Source organism: Sciurus carolinensis, chromosome 3 (genome assembly GCF_902686445.1).
Source record: "Sciurus carolinensis chromosome 3, mSciCar1.2, whole genome shotgun sequence".
Taxonomy (NCBI): domain Eukaryota; kingdom Metazoa; phylum Chordata; class Mammalia; order Rodentia; family Sciuridae; genus Sciurus; species Sciurus carolinensis.
Window position 1 is genome coordinate 12,514,095 of NC_062215.1, and position 24,525 is coordinate 12,538,619.

General features: G+C 40.5%; 1 protein-coding gene across 1 annotated transcript; it reads right to left on the reverse strand.

Moving 5' to 3' along the window:
- Nucleotides 1–253: 253 nt before the first annotated feature.
- On the reverse strand, nt 254–12,777 carry Apoh (apolipoprotein H). The gene is made up of 8 exons (XM_047542831.1): nt 12,617–12,777; nt 12,068–12,244; nt 10,547–10,643; nt 9,883–9,959; nt 5,716–5,904; nt 4,057–4,236; nt 2,234–2,431; nt 254–398 (listed from the first exon to the last, which is right to left on the reverse strand). The coding sequence occupies exons 1-8, from the start codon at nt 12,678–12,680 to the stop codon at nt 343–345; spliced, it is 1,038 nt and encodes a 345-aa protein (XP_047398787.1). The 5' UTR covers nt 12,681–12,777; the 3' UTR covers nt 254–342.
- Between the last annotated feature and the right edge of the window lie 11,748 nt (nt 12,778–24,525).

Below are 24,525 nucleotides of genomic sequence, written 5' to 3' on the forward strand. Positions count from 1 at the left end.
AATCCTGATGGGGCGGTGGGGTGGGGGGGGTCTATGATCCGGCCTATTTAAAAAAAAGTGCATTGCAGGTGTTTTGGGTGACAGTGCTGGTGAGCAGGGTGAGACAGATGAGAGCTGGGTCACCTGGATAATGGTCTACACTTCCCACTTCACAGCCATGAAATGGTGATGTTCCCAGCATCCGGGTTTCTCGACCAGACCACATGACTAAATGCGAGACACCATGAGGAGTAAAGCTGCAAGGGCTGAGGTGGTAGGTTCAGGGGCTTTATTTCTCCACCTCCACGGGTTCCTTGAAAGCACAGGCACTAGCCTGGCACTTGACCTCCACTGAAGGCAGCCTCAGCACGGCTTTACATCGGATGCATCCGTTTTCCAGAAAGCCAAAGAGCTGTGTTCTGTGGGGGAAGAAAAAGACAAATATTCCAGGAGAAATGATCATTTCTTGACTCTGTTAAGTAGCTAAGCCAAATCAAATACATGTTACAAATGCGCAGAATAAATATGATTGTATGAATGATACCATTTAGTGTGGGGTTTAAATATTGGAGAGAAAACATTCAGGCAATGATTAGCCATTCATTTCCAAGAGAGAAAATAAAAGGTTTTAGATAACTCTGACAGTTCCTATTAAAAGAGAAAAAAAAAAAACTGTATCATCCCTTTATTTATTCTTCGAAGCACAATAGTGCTGCATCGGTCTGAAGACCATGTAGAAAAACAGCCTACAAAAATATATCAACAAGGCTCTGGTTTGTGGGGGTTTTGTTCATTTGTTTCTGTTTTTGTTTTTTTTTTGTTTGGTTCTTGGTTTTTTGTTTGTTTTTGTTGTTGTTGTTGTTGTTGGTACTGGGGATGGGACCCAGGGGCACTTTTACACTGGACCACATCCTTTGCCCTTTTTATTTTTTATTTGGAGACAGGGTTTCATTCAATTGCTTAGGGCCTCATACTGCTGAGGCTGGCTTTGCACTTGTGATCCTCCTGCCTCAGCCTCCTGAGTCACTGGGAATACAGTCCTGCAACGCCACACCCAGTCCCTTTTCTAGTATTTTTCTATTGATCTATACTAGGCTTATGATATTTTCTCAGCTTTAGTGTTTAACATCTCACCAGAGTCTCTGCCAGCTTTTGTACAACATCTTATTCCATGGAGTTCTAACTATTTGTAATTCTAATGATAGTGATGTCATAGGTTGAGGACTTATTCCATGTCAGACATGATATTTCTAAAAATCAAACCTACCCTATGAGGTGTGTTTTACGAATTGGTCATATTTCCTTCTCTCCCTCCAGTTGCCACTTCTCAGATCCCTCTCTTCTCAGCTCCATCTGCTCTCATGTGTTCCCTCCCAGGAGCCAATAGAGGTCTTCCCACTTTCCTGGGACATTTCTAAACCTAGAACTAGCAATAGCTTCGGCCGCTACCTGGGTCTCCCTTCCTAGTGACAAACATATTTATACCCTAAACCTGAAATCTAAAAGGTTAGCATTTAGTTCTCAAAATGTTGGCTATTATAATTTCTTTATCTCACACAAATTTAATATCACCTTCCTTAAAATATTTTGCTCTAACGAATATTTTGCTCTAAAGGATAGTTTTCAAAGTAGGCATTGTGAAGAAAGGAAAAAAAAATTATAGGTAACCTATAGACCAATTACAATAGCCATGAATTCTTTTATTATTGGGGACAGTTATTCAATATTTGATTCAGCATTACTATTCACTCCTAACTTGAAATTATGTCAAATATCATAGTTTATCTGACATTCATTGTGTAAAACCACAATACCGATTTTAAGGAAAAGAATTAGAAAAAAATGTTTATGCAAGTGGAGACACTAAGCAACTCCCTGCTTGATCTGACTGTTCCTTCCTATTATCAGTCTTTTTAAAAATTTTTGTGACTGACAGGTGCAGTGGAGCACACTGGTAATCTCTACAACTCTGGAGGCTGAGGCAGGAGGATTACAAGTTCAAAGCCAGCCTCAACACCTTATCGAGGCCCTGAGCAACTTAGCAAGACCCTGTCTCAAAATAAAACATAAAAAGGGCTGGGGATGTAGCTCAGTGGTTAAGCATCCCTGAATTCAATCCCCAGTACAAAAAAAAAAAAAAAAAAAAAAAAAAAAATTCATGGCCAAACAGATAAGATTTCTTATAGTCATTATATAACACAAGTGCTGATTATGGCAAGGGAAATCCTAGCTGAACACTGCAGTGTAGACTTACCCTTGAAACATTTGGGGATTTCAATGGTGCCGTCTATGCACTGAGCCTCCTCTGTATAGCTACACTTCTTTTCCTTATTTTTGCAGAAGAAAGAAACTTTGTCACCATGCACCATTCCATCCTTAAATTTTTCCTGGAGCTTCACTCTCTCTCCTTGGTATAGCACAGTGGCTTTTTTAACAGATAATTTACAAGATGCTGAAAGAGAATGTGTGTCATTAAGACTGATGAAGTCAGTGAATCTTTCTTAAAGACAATGTAGTCTTTGAACTAGTAGACGAGTAATACCTGAAAGAAATGGGTCAAGACAAGAGGATTCCAAGAACGTGTGCAGTGAACAATGTCAATATAATTGCTAACGGCCCATCTCTATCAATGGAATCACTACTCATGGCCTTAAATGTGGTCTTCTCTTTCCCTGCAGTAACTACTAAGGTCACAGAAGTTTCAGCTTCTAGCCTCCAGTAAAAAAGAACTTCAGGTAAGACTACACTGCCCCACTCAGATCCTGTTTATTAAGTTAGTAGATCTACCAGCCAGCCTCTGTGGGCTCACAACAGCTCACAAATAATCCTTTCTCTTAGAAAAAAAAAAAAAAATGCTTCAGCCATAGGGGAATCACTTGGCTAAGATAGTTATGCAAACTACCCTACCACCATCCTCGGAGTCAGGGAAGAGAACAGTCCACAGCCATGACTAATGGACAAGGGAATACGAAACACAGATCCCTCTGCCTCTTGGAAGAATTAACTCAGGGAGAATTTGTGCCCAGAGTCCTGGTACTATGAAAATGAAGCCAAACTCTGGAGGAGGATCAGCATAGGATCAGCAGCATCAATACCACCTGGGAACTTGCTTGGAATGCATATTCCCAGGTTCCACCCCAGATCCACTGAATCAGAACTGAGGGTGGAGCCCAGAAATCTGAGTTTAAATAAGCTCTCTAGGAGATTCTGATGCACAGGGAAGTTCAAGAACCAGTGCCCCACCTTATCCCTCCTGCCTCACTATCTTTCTTGCTTAAGAAATCAATTGCACTTTAATCCCTGTCTCTGCTTCCAGGGAATTTCAACCACAGACACTAGTCATTCACCATTTTACCTGCTGAGCCTATTTTCTGTTCCTGCTTAAACTGTCCAGCCCACAGCAACCCGAGCAGAGATACTGCACTAGGTTGTTATTCTTTGCATAAGGGTCACACTGACTGATCATAGCTAGATAGACACCTAACTATAAAGGACCCAGCATCTCGGGGAAAAGGTGCCAGCTGGTGATGTATCCTTTAGCAGAGAGATCCTGCTGTATAATAAAGCCAAGTGCAAGGAAGCAGAGACCCAGAGATGGGAGAGACCATCGAGATGTGAAGAGCAGCAATAGTTCCTGACTTTCAGTTTCAATCCTAGAAGTACCAGTTGTATTTCATTTCCTCATCTCCATACATCTTTTTTATTCTAAGCCCCTGTTTCTTTGAACTAGCTTGAATGGGTGGTTGATTTTTGCAACAAAAAGAACCTTGCACAGACAGAAAACAAAGATGTTCACAGGCAAAGATTTAAAAGCAAATACAGGAATCCCACATGATCTTCCACCATATTATCAATACATACAAAGGACTTGTTTATTTCCCACAGCTTAATCTCAAGCAAGCTCCTTGACACGAAGCTTCCCCATGAACATGAACATGGGGAAGTCTCTCACTTGCCAATAGCTGTGATGCAAGTCTGAGCAACTAGTGGAAAATGAATAGAACAAAAAACTGGCAAGTAAAGGTGTTGTCTGGATAAATTCAGAAACCCTCGAGGGCCTGCCCCATGTTTTCATACCTTTACAGCTCGGCTGTGCAGACCAGTTTCCCATTTTGGTGCATTCGACTTCTTCCGGGCCGTCCAGGGTGTATGTGTCGTGGCATCCAAACGTGGCTTTATCCTTGTAAGAAAGTACTCTTTTTGCAGGATAGTTCACAAACCCATTGTCTGGTCTTGTTGGGAATGGGCATTTTACTTCTACAAAGTTTATTCAATAAGATTAGTAAGAAGTAGTCAGGTTGCCCAGTAGTTAGAGAAGGGCTACGTTCTGTCTCCATAACACCACGGAGTCACTGGGCACTCCTGCGACCAGAATGCAATTTCTAAATGCTTTGTGCTAAATTCAGTCTCCATTCTCTTATACTTATAGGACCCTGAGTATTTAAAAAACAAACACCACTTGGAAAGTAAGTAATGATAATCTACTAAGTTCTTTGGGCTTTCACACATAACATAAGGTGTTATGATTGCAAAATCCCACACAATCCAAGATGGTGGCTTAGAAAAAAAAAAAAAGAAGGAAATCTTTCTTACAACCAATAAACCATGAAATTAAAACACAGAGACCCCATGCACACTTTGCACATCATTATTTGGTTTTGAAATGTTAAAACTAATCATCGTTATTTTGTCTTCAGACTGTAAAAGAAGGCAGCATAAAATGCATCCAAGAAAAACAGTGCTGCTTTCCAGCTGCCTCAGTATCCGCCACAGTAACCTGTATCCCTAGTGACTGCGCTCAAGAGAGCAGGGCTGCAGCCAGAAGCAGCCTTGGGAGGTAGTTTAATGAGGTGACATGTCTCACTTGTTAATACTTGATACATCTAGGTGAAGGGTTGGGATTAAAAAAAAGGAGAAAAGAACCTACTGCTCAGGATTTGGGAGAATTAGTGAGGTGACATTTATGTGACAGGAAACTAATGCACGGTTCACACTTAAGTGCCCCAAAAGATGTTAGCTTTTGCTGTTATTGGTAATTCCCCCACATTAAAATCCACTTATGTTTTGAACCATTCGCTAGTTACCCGTAACGTCTACCACTGGAGAAGTTAACAGCCCTTAGCATAACTCTTTGCATGCATGATAAACTCTGTAATTTGTCACTTGTTATGCAGATGGCAAATCCAAAGATAGTAATGACAGATGAAGTCAAAGGAGGAAGAATTTTCATAATTTTTTAGAGAAAACCAAACACCTCTGTGATTTTTAAGTTTAGGTCAAGATTGTAAAGATATCACAATTGGAGCCCAGCTCAGTTTTTATCTCCATCTCCTAACCCACCCTTCTCTTCACTGGCCTCATGAAAATGGTCAGCTCTGTGGACACCTCTTGTTCTTTCATGACTCTCTGACTTTGCAAGGACTGTGCCCTGTGTGGCATGTCTTTCCCAGGTTCCTCTCTTCTCCTCCAGGGCCACTCCAAGGGCCACTACCTCTGGGAAGCTTTCCTAGGTAGCTCCAGACATGCATGATATTTATTTCACTTCGGGTCAGAAGCAGATCTTATTTATCGGATATTATCCCCTGTGCCTGCCACACAGCCTGACACATGGTAGATGCTCAGTGAACATTTGTTGAATGGATACTTTGAAATATTCCATGATAGTTGGAATTTTTAATACTTTCCAAAAATGGGATTCCACCCTACCACAATTATTTTGTCCTAGCATCCACTTACCTCTGCACTCTGGTAATTCAGTCCAGTTTCCATGTGCTGTGCAGGTAACTGTATTATTTCCAAACATAGCATAGTGCGGCAAACATTCAAAGACTGCTGTGTCCCTATAGAGGGAATTGTTCCCAGCTGACGGCTTATGGACACTAAGTGTTGCGAATTTAGGTACTGGAGGTGGAGGGCAGGTTATGGCTGGAGAAAGAAATAACTTGTCATTTCTATGAAAATAATTGAGTCTTGTAAATATACTCTTTCCAGAAAAAAAAAAAAAGGAAAATCCAAAAGGTACTTGAGAAAATGCAAATTTTGATCAAATAACAGGGAAATAAGAGTCAGTTATAAATGCCAAACAAGAAAATGTGATTCCCAAATCAGATGTCCAAACCAGTCAAAAACCTAAAAACTAATAAGTTTAAGTTTTGCCACTTCTGGTTTGTCCTTTACAACACAATGGTTAGGTTTCCATAAAATCTTTGATCTAAATACTACCTTGGAAGATGTTTCCGGAAGGTAGAATTTGTGGAGAACATTGCTGAGACATCATCCTAAAATAATGACTGATCACAGCATTTGGTACAAAGTTGTTTGTGACATCTGAGTTCCATTGCGAGCTCGGTTTGTTTGTTCTATTAAATGTCTCATGCTTTGAGACTTTGTATGCAGTGGGTATGTACATGTAACCCAAAGGACCCAGAGTCATGGCAGTGGCTTATCACACTGCCCTGACCAATAAGGAATTTCAACAAGTTCAGAGATAGTTACACCAACATAGAGCAAGTGACCCAAATGTGATTTGACCTGAATTATCTTCACCCTTGCTGTCTCAAAAAGTGGTCCATGGACTAGCAGCTTGGGCATACTAAATCCTGGGAGCTTATTAGAAGTGCAGAAGCTCAGACCACACCCCGATGCTTGAATCAGAATTTACACTTTAATAAAATGTCTAGGTAGTTCACATGTACATTAAAGCATGAGAATCACTCATTCGGATTAGGTTGGAGATAAAGTAGCCTGTTTGAAACTAAAAGAAAGGGTGAATTTACATCGTTGGTATAAAGCATCTTAAAAGGTAAACAAATTGGGGCTGGGGTGGTGGCTCAGTAGTAGAGCACTCGCCTAGCATGTGGGAGGCACCGGGTTCCATTCTCAGCACCACATTAAAAAAATAAATTAAATAAAGATATTGTGTCCATCTGCAGCTAAAAATATTTTTTAAAAAAAGGTAAACAAGTTACTTATAGGAATGGGGGTGATTCCTACTACTGAGTAAAACCTTTACTTAATTTATCCTTAAAAAAACTTGTTTTGTAGTTTGGTTTTTCTTAAATTAGGATTTATTTGGAATTGCTTTACTTTTCCACTTGCTTTTGGGGCTAGGATCTATCTCACTGAAAAGTTAAAGAACTATTGCTGTTATTCTGATACCTGGGCCCCCTCCTCGAAGATTGAACTAACATAAAATCACAAGTTAAACATGAGAACGGCCCTCCCCTACAGAAGCAAGGTCCAGTGCTGAGCCTGGTTGCTCAGCTAGCATAACCTGAGATGAGCCACCAAGAACTCTGGAGGAATCCTTCATCCTCCTAGAATCCTAGAATGCAAGACCCGTGGAGGACTCTTAGCTCACCCGTTATTTCCCATCATCCCAGATGTGGAACACATATCAAAGCTTAAATTGAGTAACAAATGTACCACTTCTGGGATCTTAAAATAATTTTGTAGAGGTCTGTTCTTTTGAGAAAACCAATAGGAGAATGGTTGGAGCATTCGAAAGTATTTTTAAACTCATTGTGCCAATGGCATAAACTTTTCTGTGGAAGTTACTTCTATTAAATGTTCAACTGAACAAAATATCATGCACATAACTGACACCTAATATAATAAATGCATGCTTTCGTGAATGTATTTTCTAGAACTCAGGTGTCATTTATTTTGAGAAATTTACTGCATTTCAAATTATAACTACCTTGTTCAAAGGTAGTTATCCTATCAATAGGACACTGGGACAAGGTACTCACCATAGTAATGTGCTAGGCACTGCATGGCTGCCTGAGACTCTAACGGTTGCAACTTGAGGTTATTCGTTGACAAGTTGTGACCTGTGCTTTTGTACCCTAAAGAATATTCTACAGAAAACACTTAGGCTGAATGCTTGAGAAAAATTAAATTTTTGGTATCTTTGAAGAATGTTTGACAGTGAATGAAATGATTATCAGATCTTATGGACACAATTCACTAGCACGATTTATAAGAGGGAAGCCCATAAGATGTGGTTATAAATGCTGGGCTCTGTGCCGAGTACCAGGTATTGCTCTGACTTTGACTTGTAATAGGGAACAAGTGCCTGAGCTTGAGAAAGACACACTGGTGATCTTTTGCCTGGGAGTCAGGTAGTTCTGCAAGTGTTTGAAGTGCTAGAGAGTCCATAGTCACTCTGGTTTCTCCACAGCAGAGTCACTGGTTTTGACTTTTTGATTCGCCTTCGAGATTGGGTCTCAAGCTACAGGCACTAAGAGGGAAAATAGACTAAATGAATGTCCCCTGAAACTGACAACAAGGATGAAAACACCAGCAAGAGGGAAGGTCATATGAGTGCAGACATGCTACGAATCATAGAATTCTCTCTGTGAAATGGGCACATAATAAATGTGTCCGTTCCAATATGAACCGTTATGATACAGTGGAAACTCTTGGCAAAGTTCACTGATGAAAAATAAAGAGTAGAGTCAATGGGCCTCAACCACAGACAGTGGGTACCTGTGACAACTTCAGTGGGGATGTGGGTAAATAATTGGTTGGTTTCCAAATAGTCCACTTTTGTTAGGGTAAAAAGAAGAAAAGAGTATCGGCCTTTATTCACTCGAATAATTGATACATATATTGTAAATTCACAGATTATTCACAAATTCATGAACAAAGACAAGAAAGATCTCAGAAACTTGTTGACATTCAAGAGACATCTGTTTAGTATATGATGCAATGAAAACCCACCAGGAGGAAGACAGCAAAATACTCCTGAACCTACTACTGTCTGAGATGATGTGAGATTTGACATGAGAAGCCATATTTTTCTCAAATGGCAAGAACAATGACAATGTCAAAAGAAACCATGTCACATGGCTACATGTTGTCAAAAACGTGATATAACCCTTTGTTTGAGCATTTTGCTCCTTTCCATCAAAATTAATTATTGAACAGGTCATGAAAGTTACTTCTTTATATATTGTGTGATACATAAAAGGCTAACACATTCACCCAATGTCCTATTTATAGAGATAAATATACACACGTGTGTGTGTGTGTGTGTGTGTGTAGGTGTGTAAAGGATACTATGTTGTCCCAGTGTCCCATTTATAGGACAATCTGTACTTTCATTCTTAATAATAATAAAGGATACATAAGCTCTAGATTACAATTTCTAATCTATTTCAATGCACCTTGTCAAGTTCCTTAAAATATTTGCAGAATTGAAAATGCAGGGCTTAATGATTTACTGTAAAGGGTTACTTTCCTGTCTCCATCACTAGGCTGGTTCTCTTGGGGCATAGCTGTCTCCTTCAGCCTCACAGCCTCAGGGCTGAGCAGGATCTGGCATATCCTGGATCATTAATTCATACTTATTAAAGATGGGAATGAATGAATGAGGTTCCAGGGCGGGGGATGAGGAGGAAGGGGGAGAGGTCTGATCTCACTGCTTGCGGAAGTGCTCCTAGTCAAAGTGACAGTATCTGATAAGCCAGTGCCAGACGTATCTAAATCCTTGCCCCAGGGGCTGGGGAGATAGCTCAGTTGGTAGAGTGCTTGCCTTGCAGGCACAAGGCCCTGGGTTCGATTCCCCAGCCTCGCCAAGAAAAAAAAAAAAAAAGAAAAACCCTTGCCCCAAAACCATGGGGGATTGGAGTTAGCAAACCCAGCAATGACTGCCCCCACCAGGTGATACGAAAGGTGTACGTGAGTAAAATGTCACCTTCTGTCATTCTGGAGTGGTTGATCATGCCCAAACAAGATGATCTCAGGACGAAAACGGGGTCACCAACCATCACACTGAGCCAGAAATGATAGGTTTCTGGGACTAAGGAGTTGCTGAGATGTGGGACTCAGTGCTAAAACGAAGACCTTTTGGTACAAACCACTAGCCACCCTACCCACAAGTGGGACCCATCAACTCACGAGCACAGACGGGAAGCTCCGGACTCCATTTTCCCTCCTCAGTACATTTAGAAGAACTCGTTCCATTCAAATAAAACCTGCAAAAGAGAATTTTCACCTATCAAGCTATTAATGGCATCTCAAATGTTCTGAGGATTGAATCCAGGCACTTGTACATGCTAAGCATGTGCTCTGCCTCTGAGCGCTGCACTCCCCGCCCCTACTGCCTCTCCTGCCCCGCCCCCTGAGGCAGGGGCATACTGAGTTGGCCAGGTTGGCCTTGAACTCAGGGTGCAAGTGATGCTCCTGCCTCCGCCCCCTGAGTAACTGAGACCAGAAGTGTGCACCACTGTACCCCACCATTCTATTGACTTCTGACTTCTAATATGCTTTTCCTGAGGATCTTAACTAATCTTGGGGCCCATGGAGTGTCCCAGCAAAGCCTGAAGGTGAATCGTTGGAGTTTCCCATAGTTGGTAATGCAGAAGCCAAACCCCAAATTATTCATTTCCTCTCAACTCTTTACCACACCCTCAACACCACTGAAATATAATATAAATTAAAAGTAGGACTAAACTTGATTTGTATTCAGCAAGTTCAAACTAAAGTCTAGATATGAAATATTAACCAGACTTGATGTCTCACTTAAAGGCATTAAGCTGCTTAGTGTCATGAAAGTCCTTACCCGGGATTACAAGCAAAACTGATCGAGTTGGGATATTCAAAAGTTGTGTAGCGTACAGCTCCGTTTTCTAAGATTCCAGCAAAAGGACACACTCTGGCTGTGATTTAAGAAGACAAAGATAATTTTCTATCCTTTGATTCAGGAACTCTACTCGTAACTCTTCTAAGAAAGCTATCCAGATGAAGACAAATGATACATGCACCAAGATGCTCATTACACCGTTCTGCTAATTGCAGAATTTGCACAGTCTAGATGTTCACTGTCAGGACCGTTTTAATTAATCATGGTAAATCAATGGTTGAACTATTATGCATCCAATAAAATACAAATTAGGAAGACTATAGAGATGTAGTCAATTTTTATAATATGCCAATAAAAATAGAAAACCACAAAACTATACACAGTCTATGCAATGACATGAAGTATACACATGGAAAATAACTTTAAAATGATATTGTTAGGGGCTGGGGTTGTATGTAGCTCAGTGGTAGAGCACTGGTCTAGCATGTGTGAGGCACTGGGTTTGATCTTCAGCACCACAGAAAAATAAATAAATAAAATAAAGGTACTGTGTCCATCTACAACTAAAAATCTTTAAAAATTATATTGTTAGTATTCCAAAGTTATTGCTGATTTAAAGCAAAATTTTCCCTAGCAATGGCATAGTAATTTTTCATTGAAAATTATGTTTAGGGACTGGGACTGTAGCTCTGAAATACAGTACGTGCTCAGCATGCCCAAGGTCCTGTATTTGATCCCCAGCACCAAAAATATAAAATTTCCTTTTTTTAATTAAAAAAATTGAAATTGCTTGCATGAACATTTGTAATTAAGCAAAGGTTATGTCTATACCAAAATAATTGGAGCTCAGATAGGCTCATTTAGCTATTTTTACTACTTCTACATATAATTCCTAGGAATTCAGTGTTTCATTGCTTAATATTTGAGTATAAAAAAAGGCTAGCATTCTACCATAGAACCATTCGGAGGAATAAATAAAAGTAAATGTTTACAACAAAACAATAATGAGATAAAGAATTTATATTATTAATTTAATTTAACATATACTACATTTGTTTGCATTTTATTATAAATATATACATAATTTAGATGAAATTTATATTCACTTAAGTAACTATTCATTCTGCTTTTGTTTTGAGGCAAAGTCCAAAGATTACGGTAATTCTCCAATTTTGTTTGTCCAAGTGTCTCTTTGGCATCAGTGCCTAGCCCAGAGTATCTCCACTTGTCTTAACTTCCTCAGTGTTGCCTTTGATGGGTCCTGGTCTCTTTTCTTAACCTCCTTTAGGGCCAGACTATGACCTTCTCCTCTCCTCTAAATTGCACCCATTGTCCTTGCTCTCACCTGCAGAGCCTTCTGGGCCCTCTTGCTCCTCCACGGCCCTCCACTCTGCAGCCCCTGCTGGTCCCTGCACCCTGAGCATGACCAGGTCGGTTATCTCCCATCAATGTCCAGAGCCCAAATGAGGGGAGAGAAGGCGAGGGAAGGTGCGGACTTACGTGTGCATTTCAGAGTGTTGATGGGCCACATCCCCGTGAGAGGACAAGTGAACCGTCTCATTCCTCCCCGAGACACATAGCCCGGCTTGCAGGAATACATTATCTGCTCCCCTGGCTCATAGGATGTTTTTAATGGAATGACTGTGGAAAATGGTAAGTCATCTGGCTGGGGACAGGCTGAAAGAGAGCACAAGCAGATGCTCAAGGAGTCTCTGTGCACATATTTAAGTTTGAAGCACACACATGAGAAATAGTCCCTGCTACCAATAATAAGTATACCAAATCGCACACCAAATGCTGCGCGTGTAATATCTCATCCAGTCTCCTCGACAGTCATCTGTAGTGAGCATTACTATTATCCCCATGTTGCAGGTCCATACTCTGAGGCTTAAGTATCTTCTAAGGAGTTTTAAGCATATCAATATTAGAGAATAAATGTCAATTCAGTCTCTCCAACATCTACTCTGAATTGAAAACTATTATCGATCCCTGACATATACTAGGATGTTGGCTCTATTAATTATCTTCTCAAAGGCAAAAAGTACTTACTCCGTCCTGCAATGACGACGTGGCAGAGAAAACTCGAGATCAGGGTGAGCACCAGAGAAGACATTGTGGATGATTCGCACCAGCGCTACCAAAGTGGAATTCCTCTGCTAAGAGAGAGAGACACAAATATGAAAGTGCTTAAATATTAAACCACTTTTGAGGTGTACTTTTATCTCTGTAAATAGGAGATAAAATGTCATGGTTTGAAAGGAACTCTAAGATCTCCATTCTTTAATCATTTACTCCACATGGGTGAGTCTATTGTGAAATCTCTGGTAGACGGTTCCTTCTTTGGTAGATGACATTTTTCTTAATAGCACATAATAGTTTGTTATCACCTCTCACAGAACCCTGATAATTTCCAGATTGCCTGAACCTCTTGTTCTCCATCTTTTGTTTCATGTGTGTTGCAGATGGATCACCAAAGCCTCCTGTTTCACCGACATCCTTGTAATATAAATTTAACTCAATCTCTGTCTCCATCTTCCCATCTCTAAAATGGTCTTCTAGTTTCCAACTGTGTGGTTCTAAAGAACATCTTCAAGGAGACACTTACCACCTTGACACATAAACTTGACATCTTCTTTCACAAATATGACTATTTCTTCCCAATTTCCTTTATATATATATATAATTTTTTTTTTTTTTTTTGGAACCGAGGATTGAACTCAGGGACACTTTACCACTGAGCCACATCCCCAGCCCTATTTTGTATTTTATTTAGAGACAGGGTCTCACTGAGTTGTTTAGCACCTCCCCATTGCTGAGGCTGGCTTTGAACTCGCAATCCTCCTGTCTCAGCCTCCTGAGCTGCTGGGATTATAGGCGTGCACCACCACACCCGGCTTTTATATGTCATTAATAACAAGATCCTCCTGGTGGCTTCGGTAGTGACCTTAGAGTCCTCCTTGATTCCTCAATCTTTCATAAAGTCCTGCTCCTCTATTCACAGTAAATCTCAGATCTATCCGGAGAGGATTCTGGTCTGTTTTAGGGGTTGTAGAGTTGATATGATACTACAAGTTGGAACTCAAAGAAGAAAAGAAGTTGAGTAGAAAGAGAAAGAATAGACAAACGCTGACAATGTTGCCTGGGAGAGTCCAGAGGGGACCATCCATGACGCCATATTTCTCTAATACATCGTTTACTCCGAGAGACTGAATATACAAATGGACAATGGCCAGACCATATATGAAAATAGAACTGGCTCTGCAGCACCCAGTCTAGGAAAAGAAACAACCTCTGTAGCAATTGGCCCAACTAGAAAAAACCAGATATATTCTTCTAACCAGTCACACAGAGGATGCCCCACACCAGTTATCTTGCTTCCGTCTTCCCCATACCATCCACCCAACAGGACATACTTGAAACCTTACATTCTTTTCCATTTTGAAGTTTTCCCAGACTACCTCATTTTGTGTCTCTGCCTAATACATGATGATGGCTGACTTCCTTGCTCCAGCAAGTTCTGAATAAACATCCTCTGTGTGTTCTCATTTGGGTGGTCTTGGTTTATATCCATGGATCCAAAGTTCCTTAGACATATCGCTTGATAAATGCTCATGTCAGGCAGTGATTCTTAAACTATGCTTCTAATGAACACTGTGTTCCATGATAAGAAGGAAGTGTGCTCCCGCCAATACAAAGTAATGGGGTTCTTCTTTTGTCCTTCTAAGGGGAAGGATAACTCCCAGGTTCTGCTTTATTGTAGAGAATTCCCTCAACAGGTGTAGAAGAGAAGAAAACTAATGAATCCAAGAGGTGCTGAATTGTTCTGCATAATGAAGATCTCAGTAGATGGAGAAAGAAAGAAATCAGCCAGGCTGGGCATCAGGAAAAAGAAAATTGGGGAAGAGAAGGTTTACTTTGGGAAAAGAATATTTTTGGCAGAAGCTGCAAACTGATCAAATTAAGAAGCGCAGTGGAGGGAGAAGAGTTTTCATGATGTTTGCTAATAGATGTATTCTCTTTCTTGAGGAATTTTTCTAGAAGGATACAAATACGTGACATTTTATTTCAGGTGGTTATGCTTGCATATCTGCAACTATTCAAACTCTTCAAACTAGATGTTTAAGATAGGTACATTTATTTAATTACATCTCAACTGGAAATCAATGTGTTTCTTCCTCCCTTCTTCCCAGGCTCATTTCTTTTGTCCCTCTCTCTCTCTCCCTCCTGTCTTTCTTTCTTTCCTCCCTTCCTTCTTTCCTACCTCTTTCTCTCAGTCCCTCTCTTCCTTCCTTCTGTCTAGTTTCAGTCCCAAACTCAAGGGGGCCTGAGTGGGTCAGTCACGGTGATCCGTGTGAGGACGGCAGCCTGCTGCCATACAAGGTGCTGAGCCAAACAGCAGATGTATTAAGGATAACAGGAGTGAGGTTTCTCACCGAAAAAGAGAAGTGATAGGATGGAAAGAAGGAAAGTTCAAATGACCCCTGTGGCTTTGGACCGGAGAAGGAGATACCATTACAATCTTTTTGCATATGTAGATAATGTTTTGACTTAGATCTGAAATTTCCCCCCAAAACTCATATGTTGAAGGCTTGGTTCCAGATGCAGCAGTGCTTAGAGGTGAGGCCTTTGGTAGGTGATCGGATCATAAGGGTTCTAACCTCATCAGTGGAGTAATCCATTGATGGATTCATAATGTAGTGGGCTATTGGGATGCGGTGGAAACCTGGGAGGTAGGTCTCCATTAAGGAAATGGTTTCCTAGGGATGTCCCTTGAAGGTTTTATCTTGTCCTGGCTCCTTCCCACTCTGTGCTTCCCAGCTGCCATGAAGGGAGCAGCTTTGTTCCACAACATGCTGTCCGCCATGATATTCTGCCTCACCACAGGCCTAAAGCAATGGATTCGGCCAACAATGGACTGAAACCTCTGAAGCTGTGAGCCAAAATAAATCTTTTCTCCTTTTACATTGCTTCTTTCAGGCATTTTGTCACAACAATGGAAAATGGACTAACTCAATAGACAGATACAGAAATAAATACAGATAACAACAGTGTGCCTGCTCATTCATGATTCCTAGTTCTGTACCCTAGGATAACCTGGGAACAGCAATGTGCCCAGTAACAATGAGCATCCCTAGTGCCTACATCTTAGTTCCTCAAGCCAACTCTCCATCAAAAAAGGCCAGGCTCCTTGGAAAATTGACTGTTTTTAGGATGGGGTGGGGTATTATCAGGATGTGAAGAACAACTTCAGGTAATATGCAGAGACTGATAGGAACATGCCAAAATGACCCAGAAGACTTTGAAGTGTCACTGGTACAATATGGGACAATCTCTCTGTATCAAATAAGTAAAGACAATAGTGAGTTATCATCCACTGAATAAGATAGGAGCCAAAGTCAGGTGTGGTAGCATGCACCTATAATCCTAACTACTCAAGGGGCTGAGGCAGGAGGATCACTTGAGCCCAAGAATTTCAGGCCAGCCTGAGCAACATAGTATAACACCCTATCTCAATTTTTTAAAATATTTTTTTAGTTGTAGATGAACATAATACTTTTATTATATTTATTTGTTTATTTTACGTGGTGCTGAGGATTGAACCCAGCACCTTACACATGCTAGGCAAATATGAGTCACGATCCCAGCCCCTCAAATTTTTTTTTAGATTAATGTGAAAAATAGAAGGTAGTGAGTCTGCTTTGATAGTAAGAAACATAATAAGTGTATGGAGAGATAAGAAAGTTCAAACAGTATGATGCCAACCAATTGATACAGTAGAAACACTGCAATCAGAAAATCACAATTTTGAAATCATCATTGAAATATTTAATTCTACCAAAAAAAATAGCAATAGATGGCAAAACTAGAAGGCACAAGTGGGGTAAGAAATGAAATGCTCACCCAGTCCTAAAAATGTCTCCACATAAAATAATTATTTATTGCAAAGAGGCGGGGAGTGGAATTTATTTAGGGAGAACTTGGCAGACACCATCTTAAGCAAGTAATCAAACTTCATGCCCCCACTAACGGGACCAATTGACATTGCATGCTCCTCCTTCCCATGGGATGAAATGAGAAGCATACAATATCACTTCTGCGATATTCCTACCCAAAACATACTGATCTGAGTCGTATCACAAGAAAGCATTGTATACACCCGGTCAAAGGACACTGTGCACTCTGACTGCCCTGGAATCTTCAAAAAGGCAAAAGCTACAAATGGCAAAGAAAAGACTGAATTTAGAGACACATAATAAGCGGGTGCATAATGTGATCCTTCTGTCGTGAACCTGAAGGGACAGCTGGTGAAATGGGGGATCTCTGGGTGAAAAGTATATGGAAATTTTTTGTTCTATTTTTGCAACTTTCCTGTATGTTTGACATTGAAATTATTTTAAAATACCATTAAAAGTGAAAAAAAAAAGTGCTCTTTTTTGTGTGTGGATTTCTTGAGGGTGCTTTCAGTGAGATACTAGTGGGGACTTTGCCGGACTTTTTGTTTTGTTTTAGTGCTGGGGACGGAATCCAGCCTCATGCATGCTAAGAACCTGCTCTACTCCTGAGCTACACCCCCAGGTCCAAGATCCTATTCTTAAACTACACCATGTGAGGCCTCAAATTTCATTTGCATCACCCCGACCCCCTAATAACCAATGCAATGGTAGAATTTTCTCAACTTTAAGTTTCCCCCTCTTCCCCTTTCTCTCTCAACATCTGCACCCCGCTCCTGTTTGCCAGCTGCTGAACTTTGGAAAGTGATGCAAAATAACAGGAAAATGTAAAAATAGCTAGATCAAAGTTAGTCTGACATGTGGATTTGTGGTTGTTATTTTCATTTTTATTTTTTGGCTGGTTAAATTTTTCCTGGTTCCCATAATTAAATGCAAAGATGATGGAAGATAATCTGCACAATTAATAAATTATGATTATTATTATTAGTCCTAAGTGCTTTGCCACTTGTACATGACTGAGAACTACAAAGTGTTCCCAGAACTCTTCCAAAAACACACATGGGTCTTATGAAAAGCCTTTTGGGGAGGCGAGATGAAATTGTACCATTCAATTATTTCCATCTTCCCATTTGGGATAGATTGTTCTGTGTAACTTAAGCACATGTAGTTATCTCCTGACTGATCTGTCTTCCTTTCCACGTATTTCAACTCACACTGCAAAAACTAACCTAGGATAATAATGATTATCGATGTTAAATGACATTTTAAAGACACATTTAACCCTGGAAGTATGATTTGGTAGAACAAATGAAAAAACATTAAGAAAAAATGTCCAAGGAATTTTGGCAAATCAAGTGCCAATTTGTATTGATGGGGTTTCTACTCACCAGTAATGATTAGCAATCCTTGGATTTAATGCTACACCTACTATGTTACATTTTATCAATCATAAATGGGAATAGATAGACATATAGATACTTAGGCTGAAGAACACACAGCAACATTTATTTTGCAAGAAACACAGGACCTTGTGCTTTAAATTCTTAATTATTGTATATCCTCTCCTATTCTGATTTGTAAATTAAACTATAGAGACCTGGACTCAGAGTCCAAAGTTTTGTATTCCTGAAACCACATTGCTTCACATGTTCAAAAACTTATTTACTCCACAAACAGAGACTTTGACCATGTCATTAAACATTTAGCAACAGTTTAGATTCATTTTGAAACTGCTTTTTGGATTGGAGTCTTAGCCAATGTCCACCAACAAGGTCTCAGCAGAAACATGCAGGTATCTTTGCTCCTACACTAATAAATCCATCAGAACTGGTGTTCACATTTGCAAAGGGAGTGAGGAGTCAGGGCTTAGTGAGCATGATTAAATATGTTTAGAGATGTGTATGTAGTTGGCCTAAATCAATACTGAAGACATTTTTATATGGATATGGGGATCCTCCACACATATAGCTTCTACCATGAAAAAAACTAGTATTTATAAATTGCAATTTCTATTTTTTCCAGCGCAGGTTATTCTTAACACTGACTTTTTAAAAAATACTAAATTCTTCTTTAAAAATACTAAAACCTGTGACTCTAGTCTGGAACACTTGAAACAATTTCTGTAAGTAGGGTTTTTTGTGTTTCTTTGTTTTTTGAGTGCCCAGATAATTAAGGCTTTAATGAGCTGGGTGTAGTGGCTCATGCCTGTAATCCCAGCAGCTTGGAAGTCTGAGGCAGGAGGATTGAAAATTCAAAGCCAGCTTCAGCAACTTAGGAGGCTCTAAGCAACTCAATAAGACCCTGTCTCTAAATAAAATACAAAATATGGCTGGGGATGTGGCTCAATCAGCGTCTGAGTGTCCCTGAGTTCAATCCCTGGTATCAAAAAAGAAAAAAAACAAAACAAAACTGCAATGAATGTCAAGTCCCACTAATCCAGAGTGTCACTGATTACCTGTTTCTCTTGCCAAAAGGAGATTACTTCCTATTCTTTCTGTTTTACACAATTTCTGATCTCTTGTGAATTCCCTTTTGGGTTTTATCAATGCATTCCTTTTTTCTTTTTTTTTTTTTTTTTTTGGTACTGGGTTTGAATCCAGGGACACACTACTACTGATCTCCTTTCCCAGTTCTTTTGATTTTTTAAAATTTTGAGACAAGTTCTCACTAAATTACCCAGGCTGACCTTGAACTTGCAATCCTCCCGCCTCAGCTTCCCAAGTGGCTGGGATTGCAGGCATGTGCTATAGTGCCTGGCTAATACAGTCATTTTTTACAGGCATGTACTAAGTCCTTACTGAGCTGTACTATGTGATTGATAATGGAATTTCAGAAGTAGACAGAACTTCACTATTGCCTATAAGGAGTTCAAAAACCAAGGTGCAAGAGTACTCAGTTTATGCCTCTAAAGTAATAGATAAAAATGTAAGGTACTTGTCTTTCCCAGCGTGTAAGGATGTAATGGTAGTAATGAATACATCCTGGGCAGTAGCCAAAACAGGAATGCACCAAACAGCATGAAGTACCCCAACCCCACAATAGCTGAAGGTTGTTGTTGCAGAATATTTCAAGTGAGGAATAGCAGGAAATAAGCCTGACGAGGCCTCTTAGATACTGTGTTAAGGAGTTAGAACTCACTCGAAGGCAGTGGAAGGGAGGAGCAAGGTCAGGTTTATATTTTGGAAAGAATGCCCTCAGCAGTGGAGAAGACGTATTGGGGTGAGAGGGTAGTGAAGGGAGCGTTTCAGGCCGCTCGTTTGCTGCCGTGACTAAATGACCTGACCAGCATAATTACAGAGGAGGAAAGGTTTATTTGAGGGCTCGTGGTTTCAGAGGTCTTAGTCCATAGAAGGCCGGCTCCATTCCTTGGGGCTCAAGGTGAGGCAGAATATCATGGCGGAAGAGTTGGCAGAGGGATGCAGCTCACATCTTCAGGAAGTGGGAGAGGGAGAGAGAGAGACAGAGAGAGAGAGAGAGAGAGAGAGAGAGACTCTACTCTCCAAATACAAAATATCTACCTCAAAGCCACACCCCAATTCCCACCTCCTCCAGCTACACCCTGCCACTTCAATTAATCCCATCAGGGATTAATTTACTGATTGGGTTAAGACTCTTACAACCCAATCATTTCTCCTCTGACCCTTCCTGCATTGTCTCCCATGTGAGCTTTGGGGGACACCTCACATCCAAACCCTAACAAGGGAGAGAAAGAGATTGGAAGAAGAAAAGCCACAGTACAACACCATGAAAACTCACCTTCCATTCCTCACTGGGCAAACCACTCTCTCAATCAAGGCTGCCTTTCTATGAAATGAGCAATGTACGTGAAATTGGCCACGTAACCTGACCACCACGATTCAGAATGCATGCTGCTGTCCTGCAGCGTGCATGGGAGGGCAGGATTCCCCCCCGAATCATGGCCTAATGTGTAATCTTGGTAAAGTGTTGAGAATAATACTTGGGAACTAGAGGGAATTTCTCTGGGGAGATTCACCAGCCCAGATGTTTAGATCCTAGACTGAATTTGGAGAAAAATGCCCAGATATACATTTGCGATATCAAGATTATAGAGGAGAAAATAAGCCAAAGGGAAAAAGGAGCACAGTATGTGGTCTTCTACAGAATGACTCCATCAGAGAGCGGGAACAAGCCTGCCACCATGGAGGAGTGTGGTGCCCTGGATAAGGTCAGAGGCTTTAATCGCGGTACCTCGAGTGGGAGCTCAGTCGTCTCTCACCAGCTGTGTCATTTTGGACAGGTGACATTCTATGGTCAAGTTTTTATTCCCAGAATGGGGATAAAAAAAGACCTTCAACGGTTGTCAGAGTTCAGTTAGAATGCATACGGAATCCTTCCAGAGTGCCGGGCTCACAGTGAGTGCTTCCTGAAATTTAGCTCTCCTTAATATTCTTACTAATATAAAGGCCTCCGATGTCTTGCATCGAAGTACTTGGAATTCCTCCCTGAATCATAAAAATCTAATAGATTTGAATGAGACTCCGTGAACTGGTACTCATTAGTAGAGAACACAAAAGAACAAAGGACAGAAGGAAAGAGCGGTGTCCCATTCTTTATTGCAAAACATCAGTGGGTTTTAGCTCCAGGCGGTGGAAAGAGAGTATTTTATTCACTTCCCTTTTTTCAATATGTTGGACTTTTAATTGGTTTTTCCTAGTTTCTAAAATATTATAAGTGGTTAAAACAGAAAATCACTTTCCTCGTTTGGGGAAAAAAATAAGATACTCCTGTATAGTAATCCACAACTTCAAAGCGGGCATGTCGCTCACATGTGTTAAATGAGCACCGAACCATGATGCTGCGTACCCAGTCTTGGCCTCAAAGGCAGCAGGCATGGACCTTCCCTGTTCCAGGAACTCATCTTTGTATAGAAAATAATATGGACACTTCCCTGCAATCTGGTAGTTTTTTTGTTTGTTTGTTTTAACCAGGGATTGAACCCCAGGGGTGCTTAACCACTGTGTGCCACATTCCCAGCCCCTTTAAAAGATATTTTATTTAGACACAGGTTCTCACTAAGTTGCTCAGGACCTTGCTAAATTGCTGAGGCTGGCTTTGAACTTGCAATTTTCCTATCTTAGCCTCCCAAGCCACTGGGTTTACAGGTGTGTGCCACCACACTGGGCTTGGTAGGGTCTTAATGTCACCCAACTAAAGCCTGTGATCATCAGAAACCCCAGCCAGTTCCTCCAGGGGCAGCCTCTCAACTGGCTAGATCTGCTCAACCCTCTGCCCAGTCCCAAAGTGTGGGTCTACTTTCAGCCCCAAACTCCCTCCCTTTACCTGCTTCTTCTCAAAGCCTGAGTTAGGGACAAATACCAGACACACTGGCTATGACGCTTTGGAACACAAAGGAGAGAACTAAGACACTTCAAGCAGGTGTCAGTCACTAATCGACAAACACTGAGAGAAATCCAAAGAAAAGATCAGTGTGATCTCATTCCTACAGACCCCAAAAGGGAATGCAGCTTAGCAGATGAGGAACTGAGGATAAAATGCTGAAAAGGCACTCAGTGACGCTCCGACGTAGAAGAAAATGAGGCAGCCAGAGAAACTCACAGGACCGCGAAGTTCTCTGATGAGCTCAGATTTTAAAAAGAAAAAAGACCATGCTTGGGCTAGGGTTGTGGCTCAGTGGTAGAGCGCTTGCCTAGCAGGTGTGAGGCATTGGGTTCGATTCTCAGCACCACGTACAAATAAATGAATGAAATAAAGGAGCATCAACAACTAAAAATACATATATAAATAATTTTTGTTAAAAAAAGGCCATGCTTTAAAAAACAAAAATGGAGGAAGAAGACATGCAAAGAATTCAAAGTGCAACATGAACCAAGTCCACACCATGTCAGGAACTCTGCTGGCTAAACTAAATCCAGCATGAGATAAAGATTGCAAAAGCCTAAACAGCCAAGAGGGAAGGTCGGGATGCAAAGCAGCAGGAGGAGTCCTTGTTCTTCGCGGGAAAGGGGCTTCACACATCTTTTTGTCATTATGAAAGTAATACAATATCATTTGAATTGATCTGGAAAACAAATAAAAACCCTTTACGATCACCACCCAGAGTTGTTGTTGTTGTTATTATTATTTTGGTAGCAGGGATTGAACTCAAGGGCACTTAATCCCTAAGCCACATCCTCAGCCCCCCACCCTTTTTGTTTGTTTGTTTTTTGTTTCTTATTTTATTTAGAGACCGAGTTGCTTAGGGCCTCACTAAATGACCAAGATTGGCTTTGAACTCAGGATCCTCCCGCCTCAGCCTCCTGAGCCGCTGGGACTACAGGCGTGCGCCACTGTGACCGGCTGAGTTTCTTTTCAGCATTTGTGTACTTCAAAATCAGGATCATCTTCAGCATACCATTTTGCATTTTATTTTCATATCACAGGCCTTTTCCCGGATTTGTTTTCAAAGCTCACTTTTTTTTTTTTAGTAACTACCTTATTTTCCATCATGTCGACGCTCTATATTTAAGGCATCTCCCTACTTTTTCATATTTAGCTGCTATCTTTCCTTAGTATGAAGAGTACTACCATGTATTCTTTTAAAACATGTATGTGGAGGTGTGTGTGTGCGGGCGACGGAACCCAGGCCAGGCAGGCACTGTAGCACTGAGCTCTATTCCATCTACTAAATCCTTTAATGCATGATTTTCTTTGAATAGACTCCAGGGTGTGAAATTACTTGAACAAAGCAAGAAGCACATTCAAGGTTCGTGATACAAACAGTTTAATTGCCTTCCTGAAAGCTCTGCCCAACTGATGCTTCTATCTTACAAAGTGTGAAGGTTCTAACCACAGGGCAAGGTTAAGAGCTGACAAAGTTCTCAAGTATTAAAGGTTTAGTTTTCTTATAGCTTATATAGCAGAAGAAATTAGCACTCACCTTGAAAAGAAAAAAATATAGCCATCATGAAAATGGAGGTGAAGTCCAATTAAAAATAATCCAAGCAACTAACACTCCAAAATGAATTCAAGGACTGTCCACCCAGGAAAATATATCCCAAGATGCAAAGTTTGTAATTGTGACCCCGTAAACATCACTGTCAGTGATCTTTACAATATGGGACACTAAGGAAGACAATCTAATTACATGCAAATTTTGCACGTGATTTGCATGTGCAGGTTGCTAATAGCACATTGTGATGCTATTAAGAACATATATAGAAACAAATGCTGGAAGTTAATGTGCCGAAATAGTAACGGTAGTTGAGTTAGGCACAGATTTTTTTCTTGCTTTCTCTATTTACAAAATTTATGTAATATGTTTGTATAATTTTATGGAGGAAGAAAAACTGGAATTTTAAAAAAATGATAAATAGGAGAGATGCCTGAGCATCCAGGTGGAAAGGCAATCGATTCTGACAACCAAGTGTCACCAAGTTTGACAGGAATCTGCAAGCAATGGTAGGAATTGTCAACAGATGGCTTATAAGCATTTAGGTGAATGTGAAATGCTTTCTAAAAAGATGCACGGGCTCAACTCACACATGTTGAGGATCATAACAAATTAAGACAATTCTGGTTTTGCCACAGTTACTAGGTTAGTAGATAAGGAGAAATACTTCAGTTATAATGTTTGTTTCTCTTTTAGCAATACATTTGATGACTTAGCTACCGGTATCCTGAAATGTGGACTAGAATATAATGTTACTAGTGATTTGGCAACTGTTGTGCAAACTATATGTGAAAAGTTCTGCTCAATAGCTAGGATATGAACCAACCAAACTCCTCGGGCTTTAGTGACTTCAGTGGGTCTAGATTACATGAAGGTAAAGAAGGGCTTGGAATATAATTTACTATTTTTAAAATTTTTATTTATATTTTTTATTTTTATAAACTGCATTTTGACTCATTGTACACAAATGGGGCACATCATTTCATTTCTATGGTTGTACATGTAGATTCATACCATTCATGTAATCATGCATGTACATAGGGTCATGATGTCTGTCTCATTCCACCATTTTTCATACCCCCCTCCCTCTCATTTCC

Bases quoted from the DNA above. Each gene is read 5' to 3' on its own strand.
- Apoh (XM_047542831.1), bottom strand. From the start codon at position 12,680: ATGTCTTCTCTGGTGCTCACCCTGATCTCGAGTTTTCTCTGCCACGTC. The intron at 10,644-12,067 runs GTAAGTCCGCAC...CTTAAATCACAG, and splicing joins CAACACTCTGAAATGCACAC to CCAGAGTGTGTCCTTTTGCT. The intron at 2,432-4,056 runs GTATGAAAACAT...ATTCTCTTTCAG, and splicing joins TGCACAGCCGAGCTGTAAAG to CATCTTGTAAATTATCTGTT.